Genomic DNA, 26,659 nt, shown 5'->3' with positions numbered 1-26,659 from the left:
CTGTATGAGGAGGAATGTCTCTCGTGATCCCTGTTTTGCAGAGGAAGAACCTGCCATTAGTTTCCCAAGTCTTGTTCTCCCCTATAGAATCCTGGATGTTTGGCTTGGAACACTGTCACTCAGAATAAAGGACTACATTTCCCAGCCTCCCTTGCAGTCGTGCGATCCTGTAACCAAATCCCAGCCAATAGGAAGTGAGCAGCAGTGCTGAGCGCACCCTCTGGTCAAGGCTTGTCCTCCTGTTGCTCCTTTCCCTCCTCCCACCAGCGAGGGCGGAACACGAGTGGAGTAGGGAGAGAGGTGAGACCACACAGACGAGGGCTGCACCCTGGAAACAGCGAGCAAAAAGATGGGTGCCGTTGGTCCTGAGCAGTCCCTGTGCGGAGAAATAAGCCTCTCTCCTGTTAAACTCCCATTGTTGTGGTCTGGTCCCGGCCGACTGTGAGCCCGGGCTAACCGCCCCGTCTGAAGCTGCAGGGCCCTGCTTGCCAGGAATGTGTGCTAATGAGAGCACAGGGCCGGAGCCCATTAGGTCCTGCCTGAAGCCACCCGACACTTTGCCCTGCTGACCCAGACCTTCCCGGGCATGTGAGGGCCCTGGAAGAGTCCACTCCTCGGTGTAATTGCTCTGACAGTCCAAGTGGCTTCCTGCCATGTCTTCCTGCTTCTTTTTTCCATGTCTTGATCACGAAGGCCCTGTTTACACAATTGTCTATTATGGGCCCGGGGAAGGAACTAGCAGATGTGTTGGGGAAAGGGCAGGCCCTGGTGTGAACCTGGGTGGAAGGCGAGAAGCAGAGGGAAACTGGGACCAGGAGGGAAAGGAGGGCCATACCATGCGGGGAAAACTGAAGCTCAGAGGGCCCAACCCTCCCTCCCTCTCTCCCCCCGACAAGTAACCATTCTGGCCCAATCGTGGCAGACTTTGTTTTTTGAGAGCTTAAGATCTAAATCTGCCCAAAGTCCTTTTTGGGGTAGGAATGTGTCCTGTCACCCCCAGGAAGGAGATGGACAGGGCTCTCCCTCCTAGACCAGGTCCAAGCCCTGAGCACTGGTCAGCAGAACTAGCCCGTCCGAAACCAGAGACTGAAGAGTCAGTGCCAACCGATGACTTCCTGTATGATTCCATTTCCATGACATTCTTGAAATGACAAAATGAGAGAACAGGTTAGTGGTTGTCGGGGCTCAGGAGGGGGTGAGATGGAAGGGAAGTGGATGTGGCCATAAAGGGCAACATGAGGGTTACCATGGTCATGGGGGTGTTCTGGGGCTTGACTGTATCAATGTCAGTATCCTGACTATGATACTGTCCTATGGATTTGCAAGATGTCACCACCACGGGGGAACTGGGTAAGGGTACCTGGGATCCCTCTGTATTATTCTTTTTACAAGTATGTATGAATCATAATTATCTCCAAATAAAAAGTCTAATTAAAAACACATACCAGGATGCCTGGGTGGCTCAGTCGGTTAAGCGCCTGCCTTTGGCTCAGGTCATAATCCTGGAGTCTTGGGATCGAGTCCCGCATCAGGCTCCCTGCTTAGTGGGGAGTCTGCTTCTCCCTCTGATCGTCCCCCCTCTTGTACTCTCTCTCACTCTCTCTCAAATAAATAAATAAATAAATAAATAAATAAATAAAATCTTAAATAAATTAATTAAAACAGATACCAAAGAGCCAGTCTTTGGTACTATCTCTCGCACCCAGCTCCCTCCATTTTTGGACCACAGCTAGTCCCCCACAGCTGAGAACAGTGTCTGCTGGGGACATAGCAGCCAGAGGCTGATCTGAGTCCAAGTGACTGAATTCTTGCTCCAGATGAATGACTTCTGGGGTACCTCCACTGGCTGAGACTTTTTTCTTGGGGTGTCATTGAACAATATAAGGAAGACCAGAGGAGTGAGGACCATCCAGCCAAGACACCTCCTGGCTATGAGATCTGGTCAAGGCTCTTCTCTCCTAGACTCGGTTTGCCGATCTGTGAAATGGGGTGATAGTGGAAGTGCCTCAGGAGACTCAGTGAAATGATAAAGCCCCAGTGCCAAGCCCAGGGTCTGGCCCACAGTGGTGGTGATGATGTGTGGGTTACATCTGAGTCTGACACTGGGAAGCAAGGGGAGGAGAACCGCTCTTTGCTGGAAGCAGAGTGGGGTCTGCCTTAGACAGCCCAACCCACATGGCCTCAGGGAAGGCCCTTCTCCTTCCTGGGCCTCAGTTTCCTCATAGAGGGGACCTCAAAGATTCTCCTTGGGTTATAAGTGTCATAAGCTGTGAGTATTTTCCTGGCTTCCTGTGTGTGTTTAGCAAGCCGCTGGTACCTCACTGTTTTCTGAGGCTCTGAGAGCTGTCAGCAAGGTTGGACTTGACAGCCAGGGATGTGCCAACTGGGACTTCTGATTTCTGCACATCGTCTCTCTGTGGGAAGAAAACTTTGCCCTAAAGCACAGTAAATATAGCTGCAATCCACAGCTGGGAGTTTTCTTAAACTTTTGGTTGAACAAAATCTAGGCCCCAGCCCTACAGTCAACTCTCTTGACCTATCTTTAGAAAATCAGTTCTGTGATGAAAAGCAAAATTCATTTTTTATTAGAATCATATTAAAAATAACTCACGTACTGAGCCTTTAGCCCTGTCCCAGGTGCTATATTAAGTGCTTTACTTGTATTTGCTCATTGAAACTTCTCAGGAACCCTATGCAGAGACTAGTATTATTACCACTGTTCTATACACGAAGAGCCCGAAGCTCAGAGGGGCTAGGTGACTCACTCAAAGTCACACAGCAAGGAAGGGCAGAGCCAGGGTAAGAACATAGGCCGTTGGGCTCCACATTAGCCGTCTTAACCACTCCCCAGGCTGTGCTACCTGTCCGGAGAAGAGAAAGTAAAGGTGGGTCTTGTGCACTCGGATGGCCAGGAGCTGTGGAGGCGGCCCTCCCCAGAAAAGGAAGGGGTGGGGCCCTCGTGAGGACCAGAAACGAAGTGACCTGGTGGGTCCCAGAGGTTGCCTTCCTTCACAGGCTGCCGAAGGGGATAGGGGACACCCTCGGGGCCCAGACCCACATGACACGGTCCCCCACTGCACAGAGAAATGTAGTCCCGCAGCCCTAATCTCCTGCAATTTCCCCTCAGGTACCTACCGATGTGTCTACGGCTGGGGCTTTTGGACCCTCCCTCCCTTGAATCCCTCCCCATTCCTCTGGAAGCCTCATGCTTCCACCTGTGCTGTACAGCCCATCCACCCTGGGATCCCCACCTCCTTCCTCCATTGTTTCGATCTCTGTTAATCTATTTGTTTTCTTCACAGGAAAAATCAGATCACCTTCTCTGGCCTGCCAGAGAAAGAGGGCACAGCAACTCTACCCAAGCGATCCCTGGGAAACCCTAGGGCGGCCTAAAATGGACTGGCAGGTCTTTGCAGAGGTGATCCGTTCATGTTCCACCTTTGTCTTGAATGGCGGGAGAGGCGATCTGTAGTGGAGAAAATCCTGTCCTATGTGCACTGGCTTCCATTTCCCATCTCCAGTGCTTTTCCGGCCCGATGTTCTTCATCTCACTGATGTCTACTCCACTTTCAGGCCTCCAGGCAGACTTCTCCCTTCGGGGAGGCCTTCCTCCCCATGCACTCAGGTTCACGGGCTCCCACCAGCCCTGCAAGTGCCCGCATCTGTGGTCAGGTGTTGGTGAGCCTTGCTCCGCACTCAAGCGTGGGCTCCTGGGGCAGACGCTGGGCCGAAGAACGAATGAGTGAGCTGACCTTCCTCCACCCGCCCGAGAAGCAGCCCTGGGCAGCAGTTGGGAACCCCCGCAGCAGGCTCGCTGGCCCACAGCTGGCAGAGGGGCTGTTCACAGCTGGGATGACACCAGGAGGCTTAGAGGGAAAGGTCCCTCTTTACTTCATCTCACAAAGAACAGCTGGGCATGAGAGAGGAACCCTCCACGAAAGGTCAGCTCTCTGGAGCTGCTTGCAGTTGCTCTCCCCCTGTGGCTCATGGGGCTGTGTTCTCATGAATGCCAGTCTTATGGAATATTCTAAACGCAAATAAGAATGTACCATTGAAATTGGCCTGAACACGGAACATACTGAACGTGGAGCACAGCCTTGCCTGGGGCCGCCAGCGCATGCTCCCGGGTCCATGTGTCCTCTCCTGGTGGGTGGGTCTTGGCAATCCCCCCCACTGCCCCCCAGCTGGCTTGCAGCACCCAGAGAACCCTACTTCCTGCCAGCTTTAGGGCCAAGGCCAAACTCTGCCGTGGCTTGTGAGGCCACAAGCAATGGGCTCCAGCCACTGCTCTGCAGCCTCCCTCAGTACCCCCCAACTGCCCCCCAAGTACCTCTGAGCCTCATCCGCCTGTCTCCTCAGCCTGGCTGCCTGTAGAGTTTCTCCTCTCTCCACATTCAGCTCAACTGCCCTTTCCTCCAGGAAGCCTCCCTCCCCTGGGGCACCGTGAGCCACGCTGCTCCTGTCCTTCCTTCCCGTGCCCATCTTCTGACCTACAGACTGGGACTCCTCCCGAAATTCCCAGTTTCCAGAATCCCCCTTCCCATGTCCTTCTTCCTGTCTTCTGGGGAAGCCCTGTTCCCTCTTGGGGGCCAGTTCAAGTGTTTCCTCCCACTGACCCATGCCCAGACGCCATTGGGGAAACGGGTGCTTCTGACCCCAAGGCTCCTGTATCTTTAACGACAGATATGATAATGACAGCTGCCATCCCTGTGGCATCTACACTGTACCAGGCTGCAGTCCAGCCCCCACCGAGGGGCCTGAGGATCAGTGGGTTTCCAAGGTCATGCTGGGGCACAAAGAAAGAGACAGAGTCAGGGGCTGGCTCTGGACTTAGGCCTTGTTGCTGCAAAGCTTGGGCTCTCCCTACCGAGCCCACTGCCTACCCCTTTGTCCTCTACCAGAACCACTGGTGTCCCTTTCTGTCCCCGTGACCGTGACCCTGGAAGACAGGGAGGCTTATCGGGTATTCCCAGCCTCTGGCTCAGGGCCTGGCCCAAAGCAGGAATTCCACGAAAGTTTGTTGACTTGACGCGCCGCCTGTAGGATGACAGAGGGGAGATAGGGGTCTTGCCTAACTTGGCACAGTCTCTCCAATTCGGTTGACTGAAGGCAAGCCCTGTTCACCAGGAGGCCCAAGGCTATGACTACCGAAGCAGGTGCCCAACCTTGGTGCTTGAAATCCTTGAGCTAGACAAGAACCATCAGAAATAAGGACACTGCAGTTCCATTCTGGATACAAAAGGGATTAATTGGCATTAGCTACGTGTATGAGTTACCACTTAATCAAGAGCATGTGAATTACTGAACATTCTTTCCCAAGAATTACTTTTCCTATTAAAGCCTGAACTCTTGGACATTCTGGTCAATGATTTCTTGAATATGACGTCACAACCATAGGCAACATAAGAAAAAGGTAGGTAAATTAGACGACACCAAAATGAAAACCTTCTGTGCATCAAAGAACACTACCAACGTGGTAGGAAGGCAAGCCACAGACTGGGAGAAAATACTTGCAAATCATATACTGATAAAAGGTTAATATCCAAAATATATAACGAGCCCTACAACTCGACAGCAACAACAAAACACAGAAAACCTGATCAAGAAATGAAAAAGGGCTCGAATAGACAGTTCTCCAGGGAAGATACACAAATGGCTGATGAACACATGAAAGGATGCCCAACATCATTAGTCATTAGGGAAACGCAAATCGCTTCGGGGCATAAACCCAAAGTATGGAAAGCAGGGTCTTGAAGAGATATTTGCTCGCCCATGTTCACAGCAGTGTTATTCCCAGTAGCCAAGATATGGAAGCAACCTAGGTGTCCATCGATGGGTGAATAGATACACAAAGTGTGGTCTATGCGTACGATGCAACATTGTCCTGCCTCATAAAGGCAATTCTGACACACGCTACGTGGAGCAGCCTCGAGGACACGCTGCCAAGTGAAATGAGCCAGTCACAAAAGGACACCTACTATACGAGCACATTCATATGAGGCCCTAGAATAGCCCAATTCATAGTGACAGAAAGTAGGATGGTGGCTGCCAGGGGCTGGAGAGGACGGGGAGCAGAGTTACTGTTTACTTGGGACAGAGTTTCTGTTTGGGAAGATGGGAAAGTTCTGGAAATGGTAGTGGGTATGGCTGAAAAACACCGTGTGTGTACTTCATGCAGCTGAACTATGCATTTAAAAATGGTTAAGACGCTAAATTTTATGTTCTGTGTATATTACCACAATAAATTTTAAAGGAGATAAAATAGATATCCATATTGATATTTTCATATTTAAGCATGGATTAAACAAGCACGGCAGAATATTTCCCATTGGTGCATCTTGGGGAAGAGTATATGGGAGGCATGGTACTACCGTGGTGACTTTTGTGTCAATTTGAAATTTTCCGTAATTAAAGTGGGAGGAGAAAGCTCCCTTCCTCACACTCCCAGTTTTCAGGTTCTTTATCTGGTTTCCCTTTGCCAGTAGGAACCAAACATCCCTCGGGTAGGCCTGGGGCAGGGAGACCCCTGTGGGCAGAGTCCCTTGTTCGGGGCTTGTGTCTGGCTGGGCCATTCATGCCAAGGCTTGGCAAGTCAGCTGCGTCCCATCCTCACGTAAATGGGGGTCCAGATCTTAGCTCCCGGGTGGCTTCGAGGTGACTGAGGGTGTCTTTGAGAGAGCTTGGCCCAGGTGGTATTCCCATGTGAACCCAGCCGAGCGTGTGGCTTCTTTCTTCTTGGATCACGTGAAGGTACTTGGGAGAGAAGCTGCAGGGTGGGGAGAGCCCCTCGTGGTCTTGGATCTGGCTGGCAGCTGGGACCACCCCTGACGGTCTCCCTATAGACTCACTGGCTTTTCTGCTGGCATTTGAGCCGCTGCCCGCAGGAAACTGCCTCTCCCAGAGTCGGTGGCAGGAGGAGAGCTGTGAGCAGCAAACATGGGGAGGGGGGCAGGTCCACAGACCCCTGACCTACAGGACACAGAACCAAGCTAGACCCATTCCTGTGCTCCCCGCTGGCCACTCCCATATGGAGACAGACGTGCCAAGAGACATTCTAACAGCCTGTGGCTTTTTTTTTTTTTTTTTTTTTTTAAGGTGTTAGTAAATTATTAGCTGCTTCAAATAGACAAGTCCTCTGCAGGGAATGTAAGCTAGGAATGATGGAGAGTCACAAAATAAATCAGCTAACCAAACCGGGCATACTGGGAAGTTAATAACCGGTTCTCAGAGGGGTTTTTTGTGGGAGGCTGTGTCCTGGGGACAGAGTGGGAGGCTGGGCCTATCTTTAGCTGTGGTGACAATTAGTCAAAAGCCTCAGTGATGGCCAAGCTTTCCAAGACCTGGTGGGAGTCTTCCGAGGACCACAGGCAGATATGGCCTCCCCGCAGCGGGGGTGGGAGCCATTCAGGCAAGAGGGGCAGGGGAGTCTCATCCTCAGCATGGGGCACCTCTGAAATGCTGGGTGGGGGTCTGGTGCGCCGCCCCCCCGGAGGAACGAAAGGAAGAGAGCTGGCCACGGCTTACAGCAATCCGGGTGCCTGGATCTCACCATATGGCCCCACCGGCAGGAGTGCCAGCAGCCAGGATGCGCTCGGAGGGCAGCCAGCACATTTATAGAAAACAGAGACTGGTCCCAAAGATAAATCGCCTCAATGTATACACAATGGAAACCCCTCTAGAGGCTGTGATCCGAATCACAGCCCTGTCTTCCTCCCAGTCTCCACCTGGTTCATGGGCTGGATGGAGCTCAGAGAAAGCAGTGCCTTCTGTGAGTGTGGAATTGGGTGGTTTGCAGTGCTCTGAGGGTGTGTGGAGATGGTCAGCAGCCCCCCCCCCCTTCACCTCTTGCCCCAGCATCCTTGGCCCGAGAACTATTTGGAACATTCAAGCCTTCTGGGAGTGGGAGGGATTCATCACATTGTGAAAACCCCACAGTTGAGGGTGGAATGGTGAATATGTCAGCACTCCCATGTTCTGGCCAAGGGTGCTAAATGTGTAGACAAACATAAAAAACGCCCGAGTGGCAACTTCTTTGTTCTCGGGATTTTAGTGCCAAGGACACTTGGCTCAGAGTAGAGAGATCTGGGCTCAAATCCTTACTTAGTAGCTGCGTGTCCTTGGGTAAGTGACTTGCCCTCTCCCGGCGCACGCTCCACAAATGCAAATACTGGTAGCAAGACTGACTTCCAGGAGCTGTGGCGAGACACAAGGGCTAGGGTGCGTGGCTCGGAAGAAGGCTGCGACAGTCGTGCACTGGCTGCTGTTGGGCTACCATACAGCATTTCAGCCTGTATTTCCGGGGGCTTCGCACCTGCTGGGAGAACGTGACTCCGTGGGCTGGCAGGTGGCCGTGACGCAGTGCTGGTCAGTGAAGGGTGTCATGCCAACATGCTTGGGTGGGTTGTGAGAACACTTGCCACAGCAAAGCCCAAACGCAGGTAGGGCTTTCGACGTTCGGGTGATGGAGCCAGCCTGCTTCCCCGGAGACAGATTTCCAGATCTTCCAAGAGCCTGCAGCCCCTTCCACCGGGTCCTGCTTTAGTGAGCTTGTTAGGCAAACGTCTCTTTTCTTTTGGGGGCTTGTATAGCTGCAGGGTTCCATGGGAAATATCTTAGCTAAAGATGTGCCTTAAGACACCCTGATGTTAGATCCGGGGAGGTGCCTTTTCTGAACACATTTTCCCCCTGGGCGTTGCTATTTTTAAGGCTCAGCAGAATGTTCAAAGGGAGTCTCAAAGCGGCGACAAGTGAAGGGCTGATTCTCTCCGCGGAGGAATGGAAACTCTTGCTCCTTGTTTATTCCAACTGGAGTCCAGCCTTCAGGCTGGCCGGCCACCTCCCTTCCGCTGAGTCTTCCCAGCAGGGAAATGGATTAGCATTTCTAAAGAATCACCCCATTTGCCTGACTACTCAGAAACCCTAGAAATGAGGGTGCGCAGCTGCGGGGTGCAGGCTGGATGGAGCAGGGAGGGGAAGAGCCTGCTTGCTCTATGTTCACACCAGACTCCCGGTTTCTGTAAGGCCTTCAGTGGAATTTTCCATGATCTCAAAAATGAGATTAAAGCTCTGAAATTTGCTCCTTTTAAACAAGGAGGGTTTGGAATCACTTCATTATCTTTTTTTTTCTCTTCCTTTTTGCCCAAATACCTTCGGGTGGTAAGATAAACAATTTGAATTTGCACCTGGGCAGTTTATCTCGAAGATGTCAAAGGGAGCATGCTGGCTCTCTCTCCCTCATTGTTGTGCAAGCACAGTGGAGGTGAAGATAATTGGCTTTACTAGAGATCGCACATTCAAGCCTGAGCCATTATTCGGGATGCCAGCAGGGGGAGGAGGCGCTGCCCCCTCGGGCCTCCGTCACAAAGTGAATCCTGCACACGGGCCACGGCCCCCAGCCACGGGCTCTGTGCACCAGCTATTGTTAAACAGGAAAAAAAGCTTAGTGATTGTCGACAATAGCTGGGAGGAGGCAGCCAGGCATGGGCTTCTCAAGCAGATGGGTTCAGCTCCGGCCCTGATGAGTTGTGCCCCTTGGACAATTTAAACCCCTACTTAACCCCTGAGCCTCAGTCTCCTCATCTGTGAAATGGGGTTAATGACGACTTCATTCACATTCATCAGGATCAGCTGGAACAGCAGGAGTTTGACTTTAGTGTTGCTGGGTCCTAGAGTGGTGTCTTTTCAGTGTGTAGATCGGCCTTTTGAAATGAAACTTTTTTCTTTACTCAAATATTCTTTGATCCTGGTGGGTCAAATTTGGCCCCAAGATGTGGCTTTGGGAGGCACTGTGGGTCTTAAAAATGGATTAAAAGTTTCAATTGAATGTGGATTACTTGGGCAGATGGGACATTCCGGGTGTGGGGGGAGGGGGGCTCTATAGGCCCCGCACCCCCTTGGGTCTCTTGCCAGAGTCATTTACAAACAGGTGGCCCTCAGTGGTCCAGGAGTCAGACCTCTGATCAAGATTTCTTCCCACACATTAAGGCAGATTCCCGCTTAATTGTCCATTCTCTAAGTGACTCAGAGGGCCAGGAGGTCACATTTTATAATGAAGCTACAACCTGAGCGCTCAGGTCCCGAGGAAACCCAGGAAAGCCACTGGAATACCAGAGCACCCCACTCCATTTTTCAGGGGCCTCGGGGAGCCAACGATTCCATGGTTTCCAATTCCTAAGGCAAGAGGGGAAACTGAGGCAGAAGAGTAGCAAAACGATTTGCTTAATCCTGAAGATAATTCCGGTATCTTCCAGATGCCCAGGGTTGCCTCCTGACCACTGGCCACAAGCCCACCGGGGTCCTTGCCTCCACAGACAGACAGACGGTGGAGCACGCCCACCGAAGCTCTCAGGCTAGCCCCTGCAGCAGACCTGCGGACGGAGTCTCAGTCCACTCACCTGCAACATGGGGCTGCCGTGCAGCTGGGTGAGCTCGCGGCACCTGGCCAGCACCCAATCCGAGGCAGAGTGCAAAGGTGCTGGACTTCAGCCAGATGGGAAGTGGGCCGGCTCGCTGAGCAGTCTCTTAATAGACCAACCTGAATCTCTGGGGGGTTTTGGACTATACTCAGACCCAGTATCTCAGGCACACGAGTTGACCTTGACCTCTTGTCCCTGCTGACCTTGGTGCCTGGTCCCAGAGGTGGTGACATTAACCAGATGGCACAACCTCCCAGCTTCTCTCTCTCAAAGCCACCTTGCCCTTTCTGAGCTTCTTTCAGCTGCTTTTGCCTTTACAGAAGGTAGCACAGCTCTGCTTGGGGGGCCATGATGGATTCCTGGCAGGGCAGTGGCTCCTAAGAGAAGGGGTGCGTAAGGTGTCTTATGATCTGACCTCAGTTTACCCCCTGCCAGTCACCTGCTGCCCTCTCTGCTGTGGCTGAACCGAACTATTGACTGTTCTGCGGACGGGCTGTCCTCCCTTCATGCCAGGTCTTTATCGGCACAGTTACCTTTGCTTGGAGCCCTCTTCCTCTGAACCCTCTTTGGCTCCAGCATCAGCTCCCCCCTCCCAAACCATGGACATATGACTTTTGGTCTGGCCTGAATCCAATCTGCTACCACCATCCCAATTTGCCCCCTAGAAACTGCCCTTCTGTACGCTAAACCCATGAGGTTGGGTGGGGTCAACACCACTCCTTTTCCTGGACAATAACTCAGGCCCGGACAGTCTGCCAATAAGAATCAGCCCTGAGTTGTTTTTTGGCTTTTCAACAAACTGTCTTTTCTTTCTGCTGGGGTTGCTTAGGTAAAGCTGCTGGTGAACGTCTTTGCTTCCACTTGGGGAAACTTTGCCTGGGAATGAAGCCAAACCAGGGGATATAAGAGATGGGAAGAGACAGATGGTGAACAAGACTTTTGAGCCCCTGGATCCAGCCATACCTGAAGCCTTTAGTTCCATTCACCAATAAATACCTCTTTTTGCTTGAATCACTTTGAGTTGGGTTTCTGTCACTTGCAGCCACAGAGACCTGGCTGATTCACACAATTTCATCTGATTTGCTCCTTTGCATGTTCAGGGCACAGCTTGGGCATCATTACCACCTGTCCCTTCCCGCCCAGTCCCGAAGCCACATAGCACCTCATGCATCTTCATGTCCCCATCACTTCACACAGGGCCTCAGCGAAAGGGTAGCAGACAGCCACGGATGGAACTGCCACTCAGCTTTCCCATGGGGGCTGCTGCCTTCAGTCCTTCACCAGCCTCAGGTCCCCCCAGGTTTTCAGAAAGACTCACCTCTGTCTTATTCCGAGAGAGCACGCTGGAGTCAATTGGGCCCAGGGACATGTTTGGCAGGACAAGGTTGAGAACTTTCGCAGCAAAGACCTAGCGGAGAGGGGAAAACAAGGGGTGTGAGTTCAGTGGCGTGCACGCCCAGCTCTGCCCACGGGACAGCTTACAGTAAATTAAGGAAAGGGATGCCCCAGCTGAACCCCAGCCAGGTTCTCTTCCCAAGGCTGAACACCCCGGGACTCCCCTGCTCTGATTCAGACAGCCTCCCGGTAGCCTGGCTCGGGTCTGTGCCGTGGGTGAGCCGGGCGGGACGTGGGCTGCCGTGGCTGACGGCAGGAATGCCACGTCTATTTTTTGCCTGCTCTGGATCCTGTGTGGCCGCCCTCCCTGCCGTTGCTTGGCGGTTGTGTTTTGGAATTCTTTGCGGGAGCTGCCTAGCTGAGCTCTTAGGCACGAGTCACTTCTCTGGGGTTCCTAAAAATACACAGCAGGAGCAGAATCACCCAGATCACCTGTGAAGTGGGAAAGCTCAGAAGACCCCAGAGGAGCCAGCTCTGGTCGGGAAGAATCTGTGGATTGCCTTGGTTTCTCTCGGAGGAAACAGAAATAGTCACCAGCCTGATCAGGAGACGTGTGGCAGAGGGAAAGAGACCTGCTTTGATCCCTGGCTGTGCCGTCTTGCGCACTCGGGCATAAGATCTGAACATCATGGAGCCTCCCTTTCCTTAGCTGCCAATGGGGACCTTGGCACTCCCCCAGAGGACCACTGTGTGCAAGAGCACCCGGCACACAGTAGGTGCTTAATCCATGCTCCTTGAACTTGAACACCATGCAGGGACAAGCCTTGCCTCCCCACCCCATCTGTCCTGCAGGATCTGGTGTTTACCAGGAACAGTGTGAGCCTGGATCTCACACTTCTGCCTGCAGAGGGGGGCTCTTCTCGTTTCTGCACTGCGCACAGACACTTGGGGTGAAAATGCTATTTCACAAGTGAGCTGTGACATGCTGAAATTAGAATCCCATGGAAGGTGGTGAGCGGTGAATTCTCGGTCTGTGTGGAAGGCGCACATCACGGAGCTGAGAGGTGATGTCCCCTCGGTGCCCTCGGCAGGGGCAAGGGCACTAGCATCTACCAAGTGACAATCTTCGGTGTGTCGCACACAGCTGTAGGTGCCCGGTCTTTTAATCCTGACACAGATGCCATGAGGTTGAGGGTTCATCCTCGTTGAACAGACAAGGAAACAGGCTCGGCCGTGCACCCCACGGCCAGCTGGGATGGGGGTAAGGGTCTGGGCGAGACTGTGCTTTCCTCTCACGCCCCTGGCCTTGGTTATTCTCTGTCCGTATGAGTGTAGTGGGGGCCTAACCTTTCCCGTGGATGACCGCACACAGCCGCCACTGAGGCTCTCTGTGGGGACAGTTGCCGTGCTCTCCCACCCCTGACACTCAGAGCTCAAACGTCCTGTGTCCTCGGGCTGTACAAGCAGGATGTCACCTCACACAACTGCCTCTCAGACAGCCAGGGATCAGGCAGAGAAGAAAAAAGGCTTTGCTCCTGAAGGAACACAGCCGCATCAAGAGAGCCACATGGTCAGCTTTCTGTGCCTCGAAGACCAGCCTCGCTCCCTGCACCCCAAGCCAGCAAACCCCATGCATGTCAACTCACTGCCATCAACGCGCCCGGCACCACGCTGAGCCCTGAGCTGACTTGTGACAGTCTAGCATAGAAATATTAGGGATTCCACCTTGGAGCGCTGGGGAGGGGCCTGGACTTGGCCACACAGACTGCAGCCTCATGGGATGGACGGGACCCGTGGGGCAGGGTCAAGAGTCAAGGTGGGGTTTGGGCTAGCCCCAAGGACAAGCACAGGACCTGGACGGCTTGGAGTTCGGGGAGCTATGACAAAGGAAAGGGTTTGGGTGTTTCCAAATGTCTATGAACTCCAGGAATTGGAGGTTCCTCTGGGAACTTATATTCAGGAGTTGGGATCTGTGCTTTTAAAGGTTAAAGAAAGTTTAAATGAAGAGAAAATAGAGCAGGTGAGGAGCGCATTGCCACACATTGCAGGGAGGCAAAGCGCTGTGCCCCGTGGCCCCCACTGGGCTCCAGCTGCATCGGGAGGGTGGATGGACTCTGTGGGACTTACTTCCTTCAGCGGGACTGCCCAAGGGCGACATTGTTAGGGAAGAACTTAATGAGTATCCCAAAGTTTGCACAACTGGCATCTAGACATTTTGCCGTCCTCAGTGACTCTTGCCATGCTCCCTGAGTTGGGCCTGAGGGCTGATGATTGACTGTGTGTGACCCTGCCATGCCTCGGAATCGCCAGACACCTTTGGCCTCTGTGGCCGTCTGGTCTGGCCTGGCCTGCTCAAGGACACCGCGGTTTTTCTGCCCTTCAGTTTCCTACCTATTCCCAGATTAGATGCCAGAGAGCCAGGAAAAGGCCCGGGGGCATACCAGCTCTACAGCAAAGAGAAGGAGGGAGTCCACACAGCATCCATGCCGGTGCTCCTAAGCCCACCACCAGATTTCTTGTTTGCCAACAATTTGTGGTTTGTCGTCATCACCTGATTCTGCGTGGACTCGGGCACACAGGGGCCGGCCGGTGGTGAGGAGACAGACTTACCTCCATCTTTGAATCTATGCTCCTGCCACTGGTGCTTCTTGAACCAAAACACTTATGCCCCCAAAGTGCCAAGACCCCATTTCCAGGAGAAGATGCTGACAGTTAAGTTTGACAAGGATCAGAAAAAGCAGCACGGTGGCTCGCACCATCCTTGCCCTGGATTCACAGGGCTGAGGGAGGTTACAAGAGGGCCAGGAAGGACCCCACCTGCTGCAGAGGATGACAGCCTTCTCTCCAAGAGAATACTTTTCTTTCTCTTAACAGAAAAACGTTCTACAGCTAAAGGAAACTTTAGGAAAAGAGTTTGGGAAGAAAAATAAAAGAGGGGGCCCATTTCTGGGGAAGTATTTGCTTTGTACAAAATACCTGGGGCGCCCGGCTGGCTCAGTTGGTTGAACGTCTGCTTTGGCTCAGGTCATGATCCCGGCATCCCGGGATCAAGTCCCCCATCGGGCTCCCTGCTCAGCAGGGAGTCTGCTTCTCCCTCTCCCTCTGCCCATCCCTCCCCTCCCCCTCACTACACTCGTACTCTCTCTCTCTCTCAAATAAATAAGTAAAATCTTAAAAACAAAACAAAACAAAACAAAAAAAACGAACAAAAATCCCAAAACGAACAATGGCAGGGTTTGGCATCTGGAAGAAACTAAGCAGTTACGGCAGATCAGTCGGCTGCCATGCCTCCCCCTTCCGAGTCCAGTGAGCCAAGTGCTGGAGAGCCTGCTCCCTCCTGCAGCTGTCAAAGGCGTTTCCCCCAGAGAACAAGCAGGAGGAGACAGGGCAAGGACGTGTCAGGCTCAGGACGGGAGGTGGCAGGTGCCTGGGCCACTGGATGTGACTAGCCGTATGCTTTCTTCCACAAGGACTCCCAGGGCAGCAGCACTTTTGCTCCTCTAAGGGAGCTGGCACCCGTGGGTTCAGGATGGGCGAGGGCACCTAAAAGGACCAGCTCATGACAGTAGGTATGACTCCAGTGCTAGGACAACAAGAACTGGTGATTGAGTCATGAGCACAGATGAGGGGCAGACCCTCCAGGAAGGCAGGCTGCCGGCACCGTGGCCTTTTCCCTCTTCAGCCTGGTTGTGTCTTGGCACTCAACTCTGCAGGACGCCACCCTGGGAACAGAAGGGTCTTGGCGCTGAGAGATGGCTCAGCCCTGGCTGTGAGTTTGCCCCAGGGAGAGTCCGTGGAGAGGCCTGACATACCATTCACAGGACAGGCCCAGGGAGGGAGACTTCTTGACTTCAGGGGTTCCCTTGGAGCGACTTGTGGCACCCTGCCTTCCCAGGAAGACAGCACTGTTGTTGGAACCTTCTGGTCCTTCCAACCTGTTAGCCTCCTGGTAGTGGGCACGGCAGCCCCATCCAGCCTCCACCTTCCCGATAGTCCATGGCCTCCCTGCTCTAAGCGTGGTCCTCAGCCAGTAGCAGCAGCAGCACCAGAGGCTCCTGGGGACTCTGGCCCATCGCATCAAGGTCTGCATTTTCACAGGACCCCAGGGCGTTCTTGCGCGCTCTGAAGGTGGACGGGCGGCCAGCTGGCGTGTCTCAGGGAAGCATCACAAATGCCTCTTCCCGGGGCCCACCCTGAGAAATTCTGATGGAGTTAGTCTGAGGTGGGGCTCTGGTGTCAATATATATTTTTTAAGCTCCCTGGGTGATTCCAGCGTTCAGCCAGAGTAGAGAAAGTGCTCCCGTCCCATCGCGGTTTGGACAGGGTTTGGCGGTGGCACACGGACATCTCTGAAGGGCACTTTCGAAGGAGCCGTGATAAAAGGTGTTTGGACAGCCCTGACTCTCAGCTCTTTTCCTAAAGCTGCATGGTGAGTTTCACACCGCATTTCTAACAATGGGGTAGAGGCAAATCTTTTGATGACAATGTGGCTTAAAAAGAAGAGTTAGGTGCTTAGCCTCTTCCCCACAAAAACGTCCAAGACAGTTGCAGGGGCAGAATGCCTGGAGCAATTGCAAAAGATACTCCCTTTCCCTGCTGTTCTTTCAGGGGTTGTTTATCCCATTAGCCTAAAGGCCATCGGGGGAGGAAAGGGTGAGGCAGGGCAGAGGAACCTAGCAGGGGCAGCGGCTTGATTGTGCTGATGAAGAGAGCCGGAAGGGCTGAGAAGGGGGTAAGAGGGAAGGAAGGGCCACATAGTAAGGAAAGAGGGGGGGGTGGGAAGGGCTGGAAAGAGCCCACACCCTGAGGATCAACTCTGTTCAGGCTGCCCAGGTGGTTGCTGCTGCGTCCCACCATCATCTCCCTAAGCCTCCACCATCGTCTCCCTAAGCCTCCACCATTGTCTCCACCATCGTCTCCCTAAGCCTCCACCATCGTCTCCCTAAGCCTCCACCATCGTCTCCCTAAGCCTCCACCATTGTCTCCCTAAGCCTCCACCATCGTCTCCTTAAGCCTCCACCATCGTCTCCCTAAGCCTCCACCGTCAGCCGGGAGAGCCCCCGTCGACTGCCAAGGGAAGGCAGAAGAAGCTGGTAGAGGTGCCAGGAGGCGTGCGGCTCACCCATGAAGAAATCGGAATAGAAGAGCATAACCTTCTCGTTGCCAGTTCACTCAGGCTCTTCGGATAATCCTGCAAGAGTGTGGAGAGAGCCTCGGATCCAGCTCCGGGGAGGGGCGACCCCAGATAGCGCCCCTTGAGGTGAGACCTCCTCCAGTCCTGACTCCCACAGGCTAAGTCAGGTTTGTGCCACCAAAGGAGCTCCCAGTGGCGCCAACTTAGCAGGGACCCCCGGTCTCATCACTGAAGGATAATGGGGGGCAGAGACCTACAGCTAATGGGCACAAAGTTGCCAGACCCCAACCCCAGAAAGAGGAGACGGAGAGCCAGGCAAATCTGGATTCAAACTCTGGTTCTGAATCACCAAAAAAGTCTATGGTCCTCAGTTTCTTCATCTCTCAAATGGGGATAATGAAACAAACCTCGAAGTGTTGCTGGGGAGGGTACCTGAGACCCGGTTCCCACAGAGCTCATCCCTGGCTTCTGGCCCCAGGAGAAACTCAACGAATATTCCTCGGCTGACTGAAGAGAGCACCTGCCGATGTTTTTCAGAGTGAAGGTTTCAGGAAAAGTATGACCCGCAGCTCTGCAACAACCGTCATGGTCACAGCTAGAACCCCAAACTACGGCACCCCCCCAAAAGGACAACTCTCCCAGAAGTGAGGTCCAGCTCTTGAGGAGCAAGGGACCAGAGTGTGTCACTGGCCCTTGACATGCCCTTGGGGCATTCCTGGATGAAGTGCAGCGCCCATCACTTTAAATACTAGTGACTTGCACAAATGCCTCTATTGATCCGAAAGGTTTTAATGGCTCCCTAAGATCATTTTTAAGCTTCTGCCACTGAGAGACTTGACATGAGGGAGGGAATTATAATGGCGATCTTCTAAAGTGGCTCCAGCAAGCTGACTTATGCAAAAGGAGGCCAGAACTCCAGGCCTTCTGTGAGGGTGACATCCATGCAAGGGTCAGCCCAGAATTTCTTGGTGGGGGAGGAAGGCACCCTCAGGCCAGCCGAGACTAGAAAGTGCCTTGTGCCTTTTCTGTAAGCAGAGCTGGGAAGGAGGAAGCAGCTGCTCTCTGCTGCCTGTCCTGTGCCTGGCGCATAGCATGGGCTCCCCAAAGATGTGTTGGGGAGATGAACTCAGTCCTTGAATGCCAAGCATCTAGAAGTCTGAACCCCCAGCTGCGGCAGCGCAGACACCTGTAGGACAGAGGTAACACCTCCTGCCCCCCTCCCCCACTCCAGGGACATCACAGCTGCCAGATTCACGGGCCAGTTTAAGTCCTGGTCTCTGGGTCTAACTTTACAGCAAGTGTGAAGGAGTGGCAATGTTCCCCCAATGCTTCCTGTTTCCCCTCCACCCCCAGCCCTCAGACTGTCCCCAGGGCCTTCTGGAGCCCAGTGACTACAAACAGATGAGAATGTGCTCAAGTCAAGGGAAGCTGATCGCAGGCATGTTTTGGGGTGAAAGGGTGCATCCTGCCTTGCCCGCCGGCCGGGGCTGGGGCACAAGCAGACCTTGAGCAAGACAATTGGCCTCATGTTCTCGTCTGTGAATTGGGAATGCCTTTCTCTCCTTACTGGGTGGAAAGGAACTGAGACAGGGCAGGTCATGCACCAAGGGCCAGGTTCATGGCAGCTCTCTTCTCTCTACTTGGCTAGGTGCCCCAGTTGATGGGGAGTGGAAGCATCTGGAAGCACCGGACTGGCTCCTGCAACCCTGACCCTGGATCCCAGGGGACAACCTCTAGGCAAGAAGCAGAGAAGACCATTTAGAAGATTACCCTCCCGGCAGGCTCAGCCCCTGCCCTGACCCTACGCACTGCCCAGGGGGATTTCAGGTGTTCCTCATCACCCCTGCCTGGGAAAGTGGGTGGCTCTGCAACCTGCCCGAGTTCCTGCATGCTATCCCAGGGCAAGGCCAAGTGAGGACACACACACCCTACTAGCTGGGCAGCCAAGGGTTTCGTCTCTGTGCCCTGGGAATGACTCTAGCCCTCCTGCCCCCACGGTGTGGGACGTGGAGATAATCCCCAGGAAATGGCTTCATAAGCAGCTGAGACTCATTCTGATACGCTGGATATTGTTTCCAAATTTCCCCTGCTGTCCCTTCCCTTGTGCAATCACATTCTAAACACAGACAGTGTTTGGGGGCCAGAAGCCTCTGTCCTCTTTGTCTGTTCTCCAGGCTAAATATACCGCAGCTTGTTGAAAAGGGAGCAGGGAGGTAAGACCAGATGTGTGCAGGTCTGGCGGGGTAAGGAGGGGTGCGGTCTGGCAGGGGGATCGGTGTTCCCACATTCCAGGGGGTGGGGGCTGTCCTCTTCCACATGCCTGTCTACATTCAAAGACTCAGGTGCCTCATCGCTGTCCACTTCGAGGATTCGGGGAATCTCTCCAGCAGGAGTTCGGTGCCATGAAACAAACCGTTGGCACAGTCCATGGGCTGAGCTCCGGGAGAGGAGGCGCGAGGCCAGGACTCGGCTTTGTGCTCTGTGGCTTGGCCCCGGGAAGGCCCCCTCCTCCACCTCAGCTCTCAGGTGGGGGTGGTCTCTGGGAGGCCGTCTCTGAGGTGCGCAATGGAGACCTCACCTAATCCAGGACCTATCCCGAACTATTCCTGTTAACCTGGAGGTAGCCCCGAGAGTCAAACGACCAATTAAAGGCGAACCCACACAAACGAACAAGCCAGCAGAAAGCACAGAGAGGGTATTCTCGTTTGTGTGAAACCCAGGAACGAACGGAGCGTGCCCGTGTGTCCAGGAGACGGAGACTCTGGCTGCCCGCCTCCACCAGGCAGACAGACTGCCTACTGTCTGTCCTCTCGTCATTTTTCAAATTTTGAACCCTGTGAATGTATTATTCTAATGATGTTTAAATTTTAAACAAAGATTCCATGAGACTCTTTCAGGAAGGTTGTCAGACGAGACTAGATGTGTGCGGGGTGATCAAGTCACCCGGGGGCGGGTAGGCAAAGGAATCAGAGACTCTGTCAGTCAAAATTGCCCAAGACCCAGGGGCAGCAACAGAGTTCATGGTGGGGAGGATGTGTCCTCAGGTCTGGGGGCAACAGGAAATCCAATTTGTCTTGGTTAATAAGAGGAGAGCAGTACCCCCCCAGGGATGGCTGGTTCCTGATTTGACAAGGTGATCTGTTAGCACAGTGCTCTGAGAGGTCACGCTGGCAGCCTTGCCTGGAAGTCCCACCTCTGCCAGCGACTCTGAGGGGAAGCCTTGTGGCCCACTTCTGGACCCTGCTGCCATGACCCCCTTGTGCATTTTATTTGGAAAGCCCCAGGGTCTCCGGCTTGTCTCTAAGGGAGAATGTCCACGGCAGAAAATACCTATTTTCTTCTGTGGGGAAACATCCCAGATGGAGAGTGGACGGCCCCAGATTCAGATCAGTCACGAAAGTTGTGTGATCCTGGCGAGTCCCTCGCTCTGCCCAAGCCTCAGTGTTCCCATTTGCAAAGCAAGGTCACAACTTCTCCCAAGGGCGGTAACGCACAGGAAAGCAGGGCACGAGCTTGGTGCTCACTGCATTGAGTAAATCTTCCCAATCAGAGCACAGGGCTGCCATGAGAACTGCCCTCTCTACCGTGGTCCTGCTCTTGCTTATTCTACTTGGAAAAGGACCCTCGATTTGAGTGGTTCGGCCTCATGCTCTATAATCACAGTCATGATGGGAGCTGTCCTCTTGCACATGTCAATGACCGTGAAGGAGCCTGTCTGTGCATGACCTTCATTTCTTTCCACGGCAGAGGCAGGGTGGCTTCCGCCTCCGCTGCTGTCCTCCCACACAGCACTGAAATTTACTAACGATAGTTGATTTCAACAAGTCAGTGGTGGTGTCCTTCAAATGGGGTAAAATTCAAAGAAGCTAGGCATCTCTATTCTTCGGCAAGTTAAGAAATTCATGGTTCTCTGGTTAAACTCTCAGATAGCTCCAGGTTTCTCTCTTGCTCAGCCTGTCTCCATTTCAAATTGGTGACATCTCTGTGTCTAAAGGAAAGCTTGCACACAGGACCTGCCCACCCATCTCTGGCCGTGGGCTGGAGGAAACACTTTGAAAACATTTTTATCAGGTTTCCTTCCCTGTCCCATGCTCCCCTCTTTGGGTCCTCAGGAGAATACTGGAGGCATCGGAGCTAAGGCAATTATTTAAATGTCCTGCTGTTGTTTGACGGTGAGGCCAGGGAAAGGAGGGTAAGCCGTGGGCTGATGGCTGCCCAGTTCCCCACGGCCCCATGACCCCCACCTCACCGTTGGAGTCCTTTGAGATTCCTGATGACTGGCTCAGACAGCAGCCCCACCTGGCATTGGCATAAGATTAACCCTTCCCCGGGGATCCACGGGGTTAGGATTCTCTATTCTCGTTCGGTTATGCGCTCTCTTAAACCTCATGCCCCTAAAAGATGGGTCCGTAACATTCACAACCCACGTTCACAACAAGCAGTCCTGCGACGCCACGCTTCCACCTCCCTTCTCAGAGAGAAAGCACCTGTTCCGCTCTGACGTAGCACAGTTGACCCTTGGACAACTCCAGGGCTGGGGGCGCTGAACCCCTGCCCAGTTGAAAACCATATATAACGTTGACACTGCCCCCAAACCCCAACTACTAATGGCCTACTGTTGACTGGAAACCTTACTGATAAGATAAACAGTTGATCAGCACATACTTTGTATGGTGTATGTATTATACGTTATATTCTTATGATAAAGTAAACTAAAGAAATACTGTTATCAAGAAAATCATAAGAAAAAAAGAAAATCAGAAGGAAGAGAAAATATATCTACAGCACTATACTTATTGAAAGAAACCCGTGTCTAAGGAGGCCGCGTAGTGCGTGCCTGGGTTGTTCAAGGGTCAACTGTACTCGTTAGCTCGTTTGCCTCGTCAAAGTAGCTCGAGGCCGCAGAACCACGAGCACGCACACGCATGCCGCTGCACACCAGTAGAACCAGAGCAACAAAATGATGGGTTTAACAAAGGGACGCATCCTTAGGGCCAGAGGGAGAGCGCTCTGGGCGCGAGCAAAGCCTCGATGTCACCATTACAAACTGCCTGCAGTTTCCACTCACTGTGCACTTGGGGCCCATGTTGGCAAGTATTCGATGAAAATCAGCTCAGGCCTTGGACACAAATTGTTAACAAAGGTTATTTTGCTGGACTCCTAACACGTGTCACCTTTTGCCTGTTTAACTTTCACCAATAAAACATGCACACACAGGAAATCATTCTTCTGTTGTTTCTCAGGAACAAAACACACCTGAATTTGGAAAGCAGGGGACCCCGGTGGCAACGATGTTTGATATTCGTCCAAACCTTCACACGGCAATGCTTGAAGTCCAAAAAGAGACTTTGGCCCTTTCCCCCAGACTCTAGCCATAAATGGACGTCCCCGTGGACGCCCCGGGTCCCGGGCACCGCAGGACTCGCCCAGCACCGGAAGTCCGTTTACCTTGAAAGTTGTTGCAGACTCAGGATTGGCAAGAACCAAAGGCGAAATGAGGACCATGCCGGAGAAGTGGCTTGGCCTCTCCGCGGCCGTGAGGATGGCGATGGCACCTCCCTGCAAAGCAGAACAGGCCAGGGTTGCCGCGTGCCAGCTTCCGCCAGCGCACATATTTCTAATAAGCACCATCACCGCGCTCCTCCGAAGCTGCAGGCCTGGCCCGGAGCCCTGGGGAGGTCTACCTTGGAATAGACACCACGGAATGTTGGGTAAACTGGATCTGCAATTATTTTATTACACATGTTTTTTTTTTTTCCTCTGGGTTTTCCAAGAGCAAACATTTCAGAGAGATATAAATAAGGTTCCTGCTTGTGGGCTGCAAGTTAAACAACACATTCCTACTTCGTTTCAAGCCAAAAGCTGGCAGACCCCCAATGCATCCATTCCGTCAGCCTTAATATGAGATTTTTGTTTTTGTAATCGGATTATAAGACAAGATCGCTATACTTTTTTTTTTTTCTGGTTCGGTCAAGGTCCCGGAAATTTCGGTTCCAAGAAAAATACTTGGTGAGTGTGGATAGTGCTGGAAACATGAGGCCTTGGTTGTGGGCCTGAAGCTGAGGGTAGTTGGAACCAGCGTTGAAATCACAAAGGCTTACAGAGGCCGGGCAGGTAAGAGAAACACAGGAAGCAAGACAGGCTGTGATAAAGGGGCGGAAGCCCTGCCCCAGAGTGAAAAGTCCCCCCACTGCACCCCACCTTCCCATTTCATCAGTTCAAAACCCTCTGCCAGCCAGCCTGTCAGGCTGTCCAGGGGTAGATGTGCTGCTAATTTGCAGGCCGTGGATTTAAAGAACATACCTGGTTGATTCTTAGGGGATCGTATACAATGAAAAGGCGGAAAGGATTTTGAATGATTTTAAAGGAATTGTTTCCTTGGGGGAGACTGTGCCCCCCGCTCCCATTTGTACTGTGCAAGCTGGAACGAGCACCCAGGGTTTGGGCACTTTCCCTGGGCTTCTCGCCGACTGAGAGCCATCCCTGCTCTAGAAATGGCTCTGCAGGGAGAAGTGCCCTCGGGAGCCTCACTATGAAATGGCACGGAGGGGCCAACAGAGCTTGAAGAAAAAGGTTGGTTTCCCAAGAGGCCCCGCACCAGAGGTCCTCAGGAAGGACGGGCAGGCAGCCTCCTGGCGCCTTGGGCCCCGATGGGAAGCTCCCTCTGGGGCTGTCTCCAGAACGCGGAACCTGACTTGTCCCAAGCACTACGCTGTCCGGGAGCTCCAAGTACAGGGCATGCGGAGGGGGGCGTGCCAGCAAGGCAGAGAGCAGATGGGGTGGGGAGCCCCTCTTCTTCATCACGGTGTTCTCACACCTCCTATCCGCAGCAAGGCTGGGCACCGGGCTTGATTTGGGCGGGCTCTTCTGTGGTCTACTTACCATGGAGTGGCCCAGAAGGAAGACGGGAAGCCCTGGGTAGTCTTTCTGCATGGTATCCACGTGCTGTAACACGTCCCTGATGAAAACGTGGAAGTCAGACACTACCATCCTCTCCCCTTCGCTCTGTCCATGGCCAACTGGAAGGGAAAGGGAAATGAGAGAACTGTAGTTACCAGGGGGCTGTCTGCTACTGCAGCTCGGTGGTCCCCCCGCCGGAATGACCTGCCACTCTTGACTGAGGACCTGAACGGATAGTCCCATGGAGTCCTCTCTTTCCAACCACTCGCTCACGTGGGAATCCCCTCCCCGCTTTGCAGCTTAGGAAGTCGAAGCACAGACTGGTTAAGGACCTTGCCCAAGATCACACAGCTGGGAAGTCATAAGCCAGGCTGTAACTGTTGCAAAGCCTGTCCACGCAGCCAGGATGCTTTCCTTGTGGCTGTTTCTAGGGAAGGAAGGACGGACAGGTGCACAGAGTCTCACCAGGCCTGATTTTCTATCGAGTGGCCAGGAGTGAAATTGATGGGGCTCAGAATTTTCTGGGGTTTTCCCAGCTCTTTGATCCTCACAGCTGTGTTTCAACATTAGCCTTTCACCAGGTAAACTGTTGCATCTTGTCTCCTCACTTTATAGCTTTCAGTGATGACAATCTGACAGACACACAATGAGATAAAATAGTCAAGTGTGTTTGCCAGAAGGCTCAACAAAGCCGCAATAAAACTAGGTCACAGTGTATTCCTCCTGGATTTTATGATCTGTCGCATTTCTGTGCCATTCATTTCCCCTTGTTCTTTTCTTAGGGTCTCTCCACGTTTTCCCTCTCTGAAGGACATCAGTCGCTATAGAAACAGCGTGCTGGAGCTTCCTTCCTTATTCAGGCTGCAAGCAGCTCATGCGACTGACTGTTTGAAAATCACAAGAAAGAAAGAGCTTGCAGAGAACAGGGGCCACGCAGCCAGGGTATCTGCCCAAACCCGTACTGCCACCTCTGCGGGGGGGCAGCTGGCACAGGAATAATGACGGCAACACTCATTTCACAGATAGAAAAGGTAAGGACTTACTGCTTAGAACTGACAGGCTGCCCGCTCCTCAAATTCAGGACCCACACCATTGGGCCAAGGGCAAGCTCCTGTTCCCTGCTGGCCGCCGTGCACCCCGCCCCGGCCCCCCGCAGCCAGGGGCCCACCAGCTGGCACCTTCTCAATGGCACCCTCTGCTCCCTTGCCCCCTGAGGGTTTTTTTCCCTCCTAAAATTTATTTTTATTTTTGTATTGTGGTAAAATGTATGTAACTCAAAATTTACTGTCTTAACTATTTTTTAGCATAGAGTTCAGTGGGCTTGAGTACATCCACGGTGTTGTGCTGTTATCACCACCATCCACGACCAGAACTTCCCCAAACTGAACCTCCATACTCCTTGTTATGGTCTGAATTGTGTCCCCCACCACCCCCAAATTCTTATGTTGAAGACCTAGATCCCTGTAGCTCAGAATGGGACTGCATTTGGAGACAGGGCCTCCAAAGAGGTGATTTAATTAAAATGAGGCCATTCTGGTGGGTCTTAACCCCATCTGACTGCTGTCCTTATAGGTGGAGGAGTTTAGGACATAGGGACATCCAGGGCATGCGCACAGGGGAAAGATTACATGAGGACAGAGCGAGAAGACGGCCATCTGCAGGCCAAGGAGAGAGGCCTTGGAAGAAACCAGCCCTGCCGATACTCAGTCTTGGCTTCCAGCCTCCAGATATGGGAGAACATAAATGTCTATGGTGCTTTGTCCTGGCAGCCGGAGCGGACTAATACACCCATTCCACAATAATTCCCCACTCCCCTCTCCCCGCCCCCCATCCTTAGAACATAGTTCAGTAATGATATGCCAGAGTCTTATACTTAAAGTTCAAGTTATTGCAAATATGTCATAATTATTTCCTCTGGGTGCTTATGTTACTAATTTGATATACAATTAGATTTGTTAATTTCAAAATAAATTTGTTACCAGCTATAAGTTTTGCTTTTAAACTTAATTTTCTTTTCTGAATCCATACACATTGACCTGGTACAACAGTTAGAGATTTATAAAAAGATCCATCCAATGAAGTCTTACTTCTATGCCTATCTACTGTACCTCTCCTCTCTTGTTCCCTATGGTTAACCATTTTAGTTATCTTCTGTTTTTTTCTCGAAGCATTTCTTCGTTGCAAAAATATGTTGCAATGCGTGGTACCCCTTTGTGTGAGTGAATGGAAGTTTCTGCAAGCAGTCTCTCACTGAAAACTATGTGTGTGCTAGCAATCTCTGATTTATTAAACAGTTGGCTGGGGGCGTTCTATTTCACCTGGGTGAAGGGGTGCCGTCGGGGTATATGTCTAGATGCAGGGCTGCTTGGTTAAAAGACATGCCCATGTCACTTTGGTGGTTTCTGCCGAATTCCCCTCCACGTGGGATATCCGGTCTGGACTCGATCAGCCGGGTATGGAGAAGGCCCGTTTCTCTCAGCCTTACCAACAAAGCATGTCGACTACTGTTTGGGTTTTTACCCGTAGGATAGGGGAGAAAGTGTAGTGTGAACACCGTCTCATTCTTCAAGAGCCAGCTGTATTTCTTTTGTGGTGAACTGAAAATGCATGTCTTTGCTTATTTTTTGCTGTCACGGTCTTGCATTTTGTCTTGATATTTGAGAGTTTCTTTTATATGAGTTGGTCTTTTGTCTTTCCACTTGAGCTGTGCAGGTGATCCTTATTTTTAAATAGCCAAATAATAAGTCCTTTCTTTTTATGGCTTCTGAAGTTTGATTCTTGCTTACACAGGCTTTCTCCACTTCAGGGTTTTAAAGGGTGCCGTCAGTTGTACGTTAAGTTCTTGTATGGTTTCATTTCTTTTTTTGTGGTAACA

General features: G+C 52.4%; 1 protein-coding gene and 1 long non-coding RNA gene across 6 annotated transcripts in view; one reads left to right on the top strand and one right to left on the bottom strand.

Moving 5' to 3' along the window:
* MGLL (monoglyceride lipase) overlaps nt 1-26,659 on the bottom strand; it is a 112,110-nt gene that overhangs the window by 8,470 nt on the left and 76,981 nt on the right. For 2 of the 5 annotated variants that reach the window (XM_026501494.4, XM_026501493.3), the window contains exons 4-6: nt 23,767-23,903; nt 22,333-22,443; nt 11,734-11,823 (exon numbers count right to left, since the gene is read on the bottom strand). In XM_026501494.4, the coding sequence (XP_026357279.2) occupies nt 11,734-11,823; nt 22,333-22,443; nt 23,767-23,903 (338 nt within the window). Of the gene's footprint in view, nt 1-11,733; nt 11,824-22,332; nt 22,444-22,495; nt 23,904-26,659 lie in introns of those variants that run through there. The other 3 variants (XM_048227198.1, XM_026501495.4, XM_057311980.1) reach the window with 2 other exon arrangements.
* On the top strand, nt 253-11,415 carry LOC125283797 (uncharacterized). The gene is made up of 3 exons (XR_008959143.1): nt 253-1,167; nt 3,303-10,471; nt 11,245-11,415. It is a non-coding gene; the product is annotated as an uncharacterized LOC125283797 (long non-coding RNA).

The sequence above is a fragment of the Ursus arctos genome, unplaced genomic scaffold, assembly GCF_023065955.2.
Source record: "Ursus arctos isolate Adak ecotype North America unplaced genomic scaffold, UrsArc2.0 scaffold_14, whole genome shotgun sequence".
NCBI lineage: Eukaryota > Metazoa > Chordata > Mammalia > Carnivora > Ursidae > Ursus > Ursus arctos.
The sequence above is the reverse complement of the archived record's forward strand: the minus strand, read 5'-3'. Positions and strand labels throughout refer to the sequence as shown.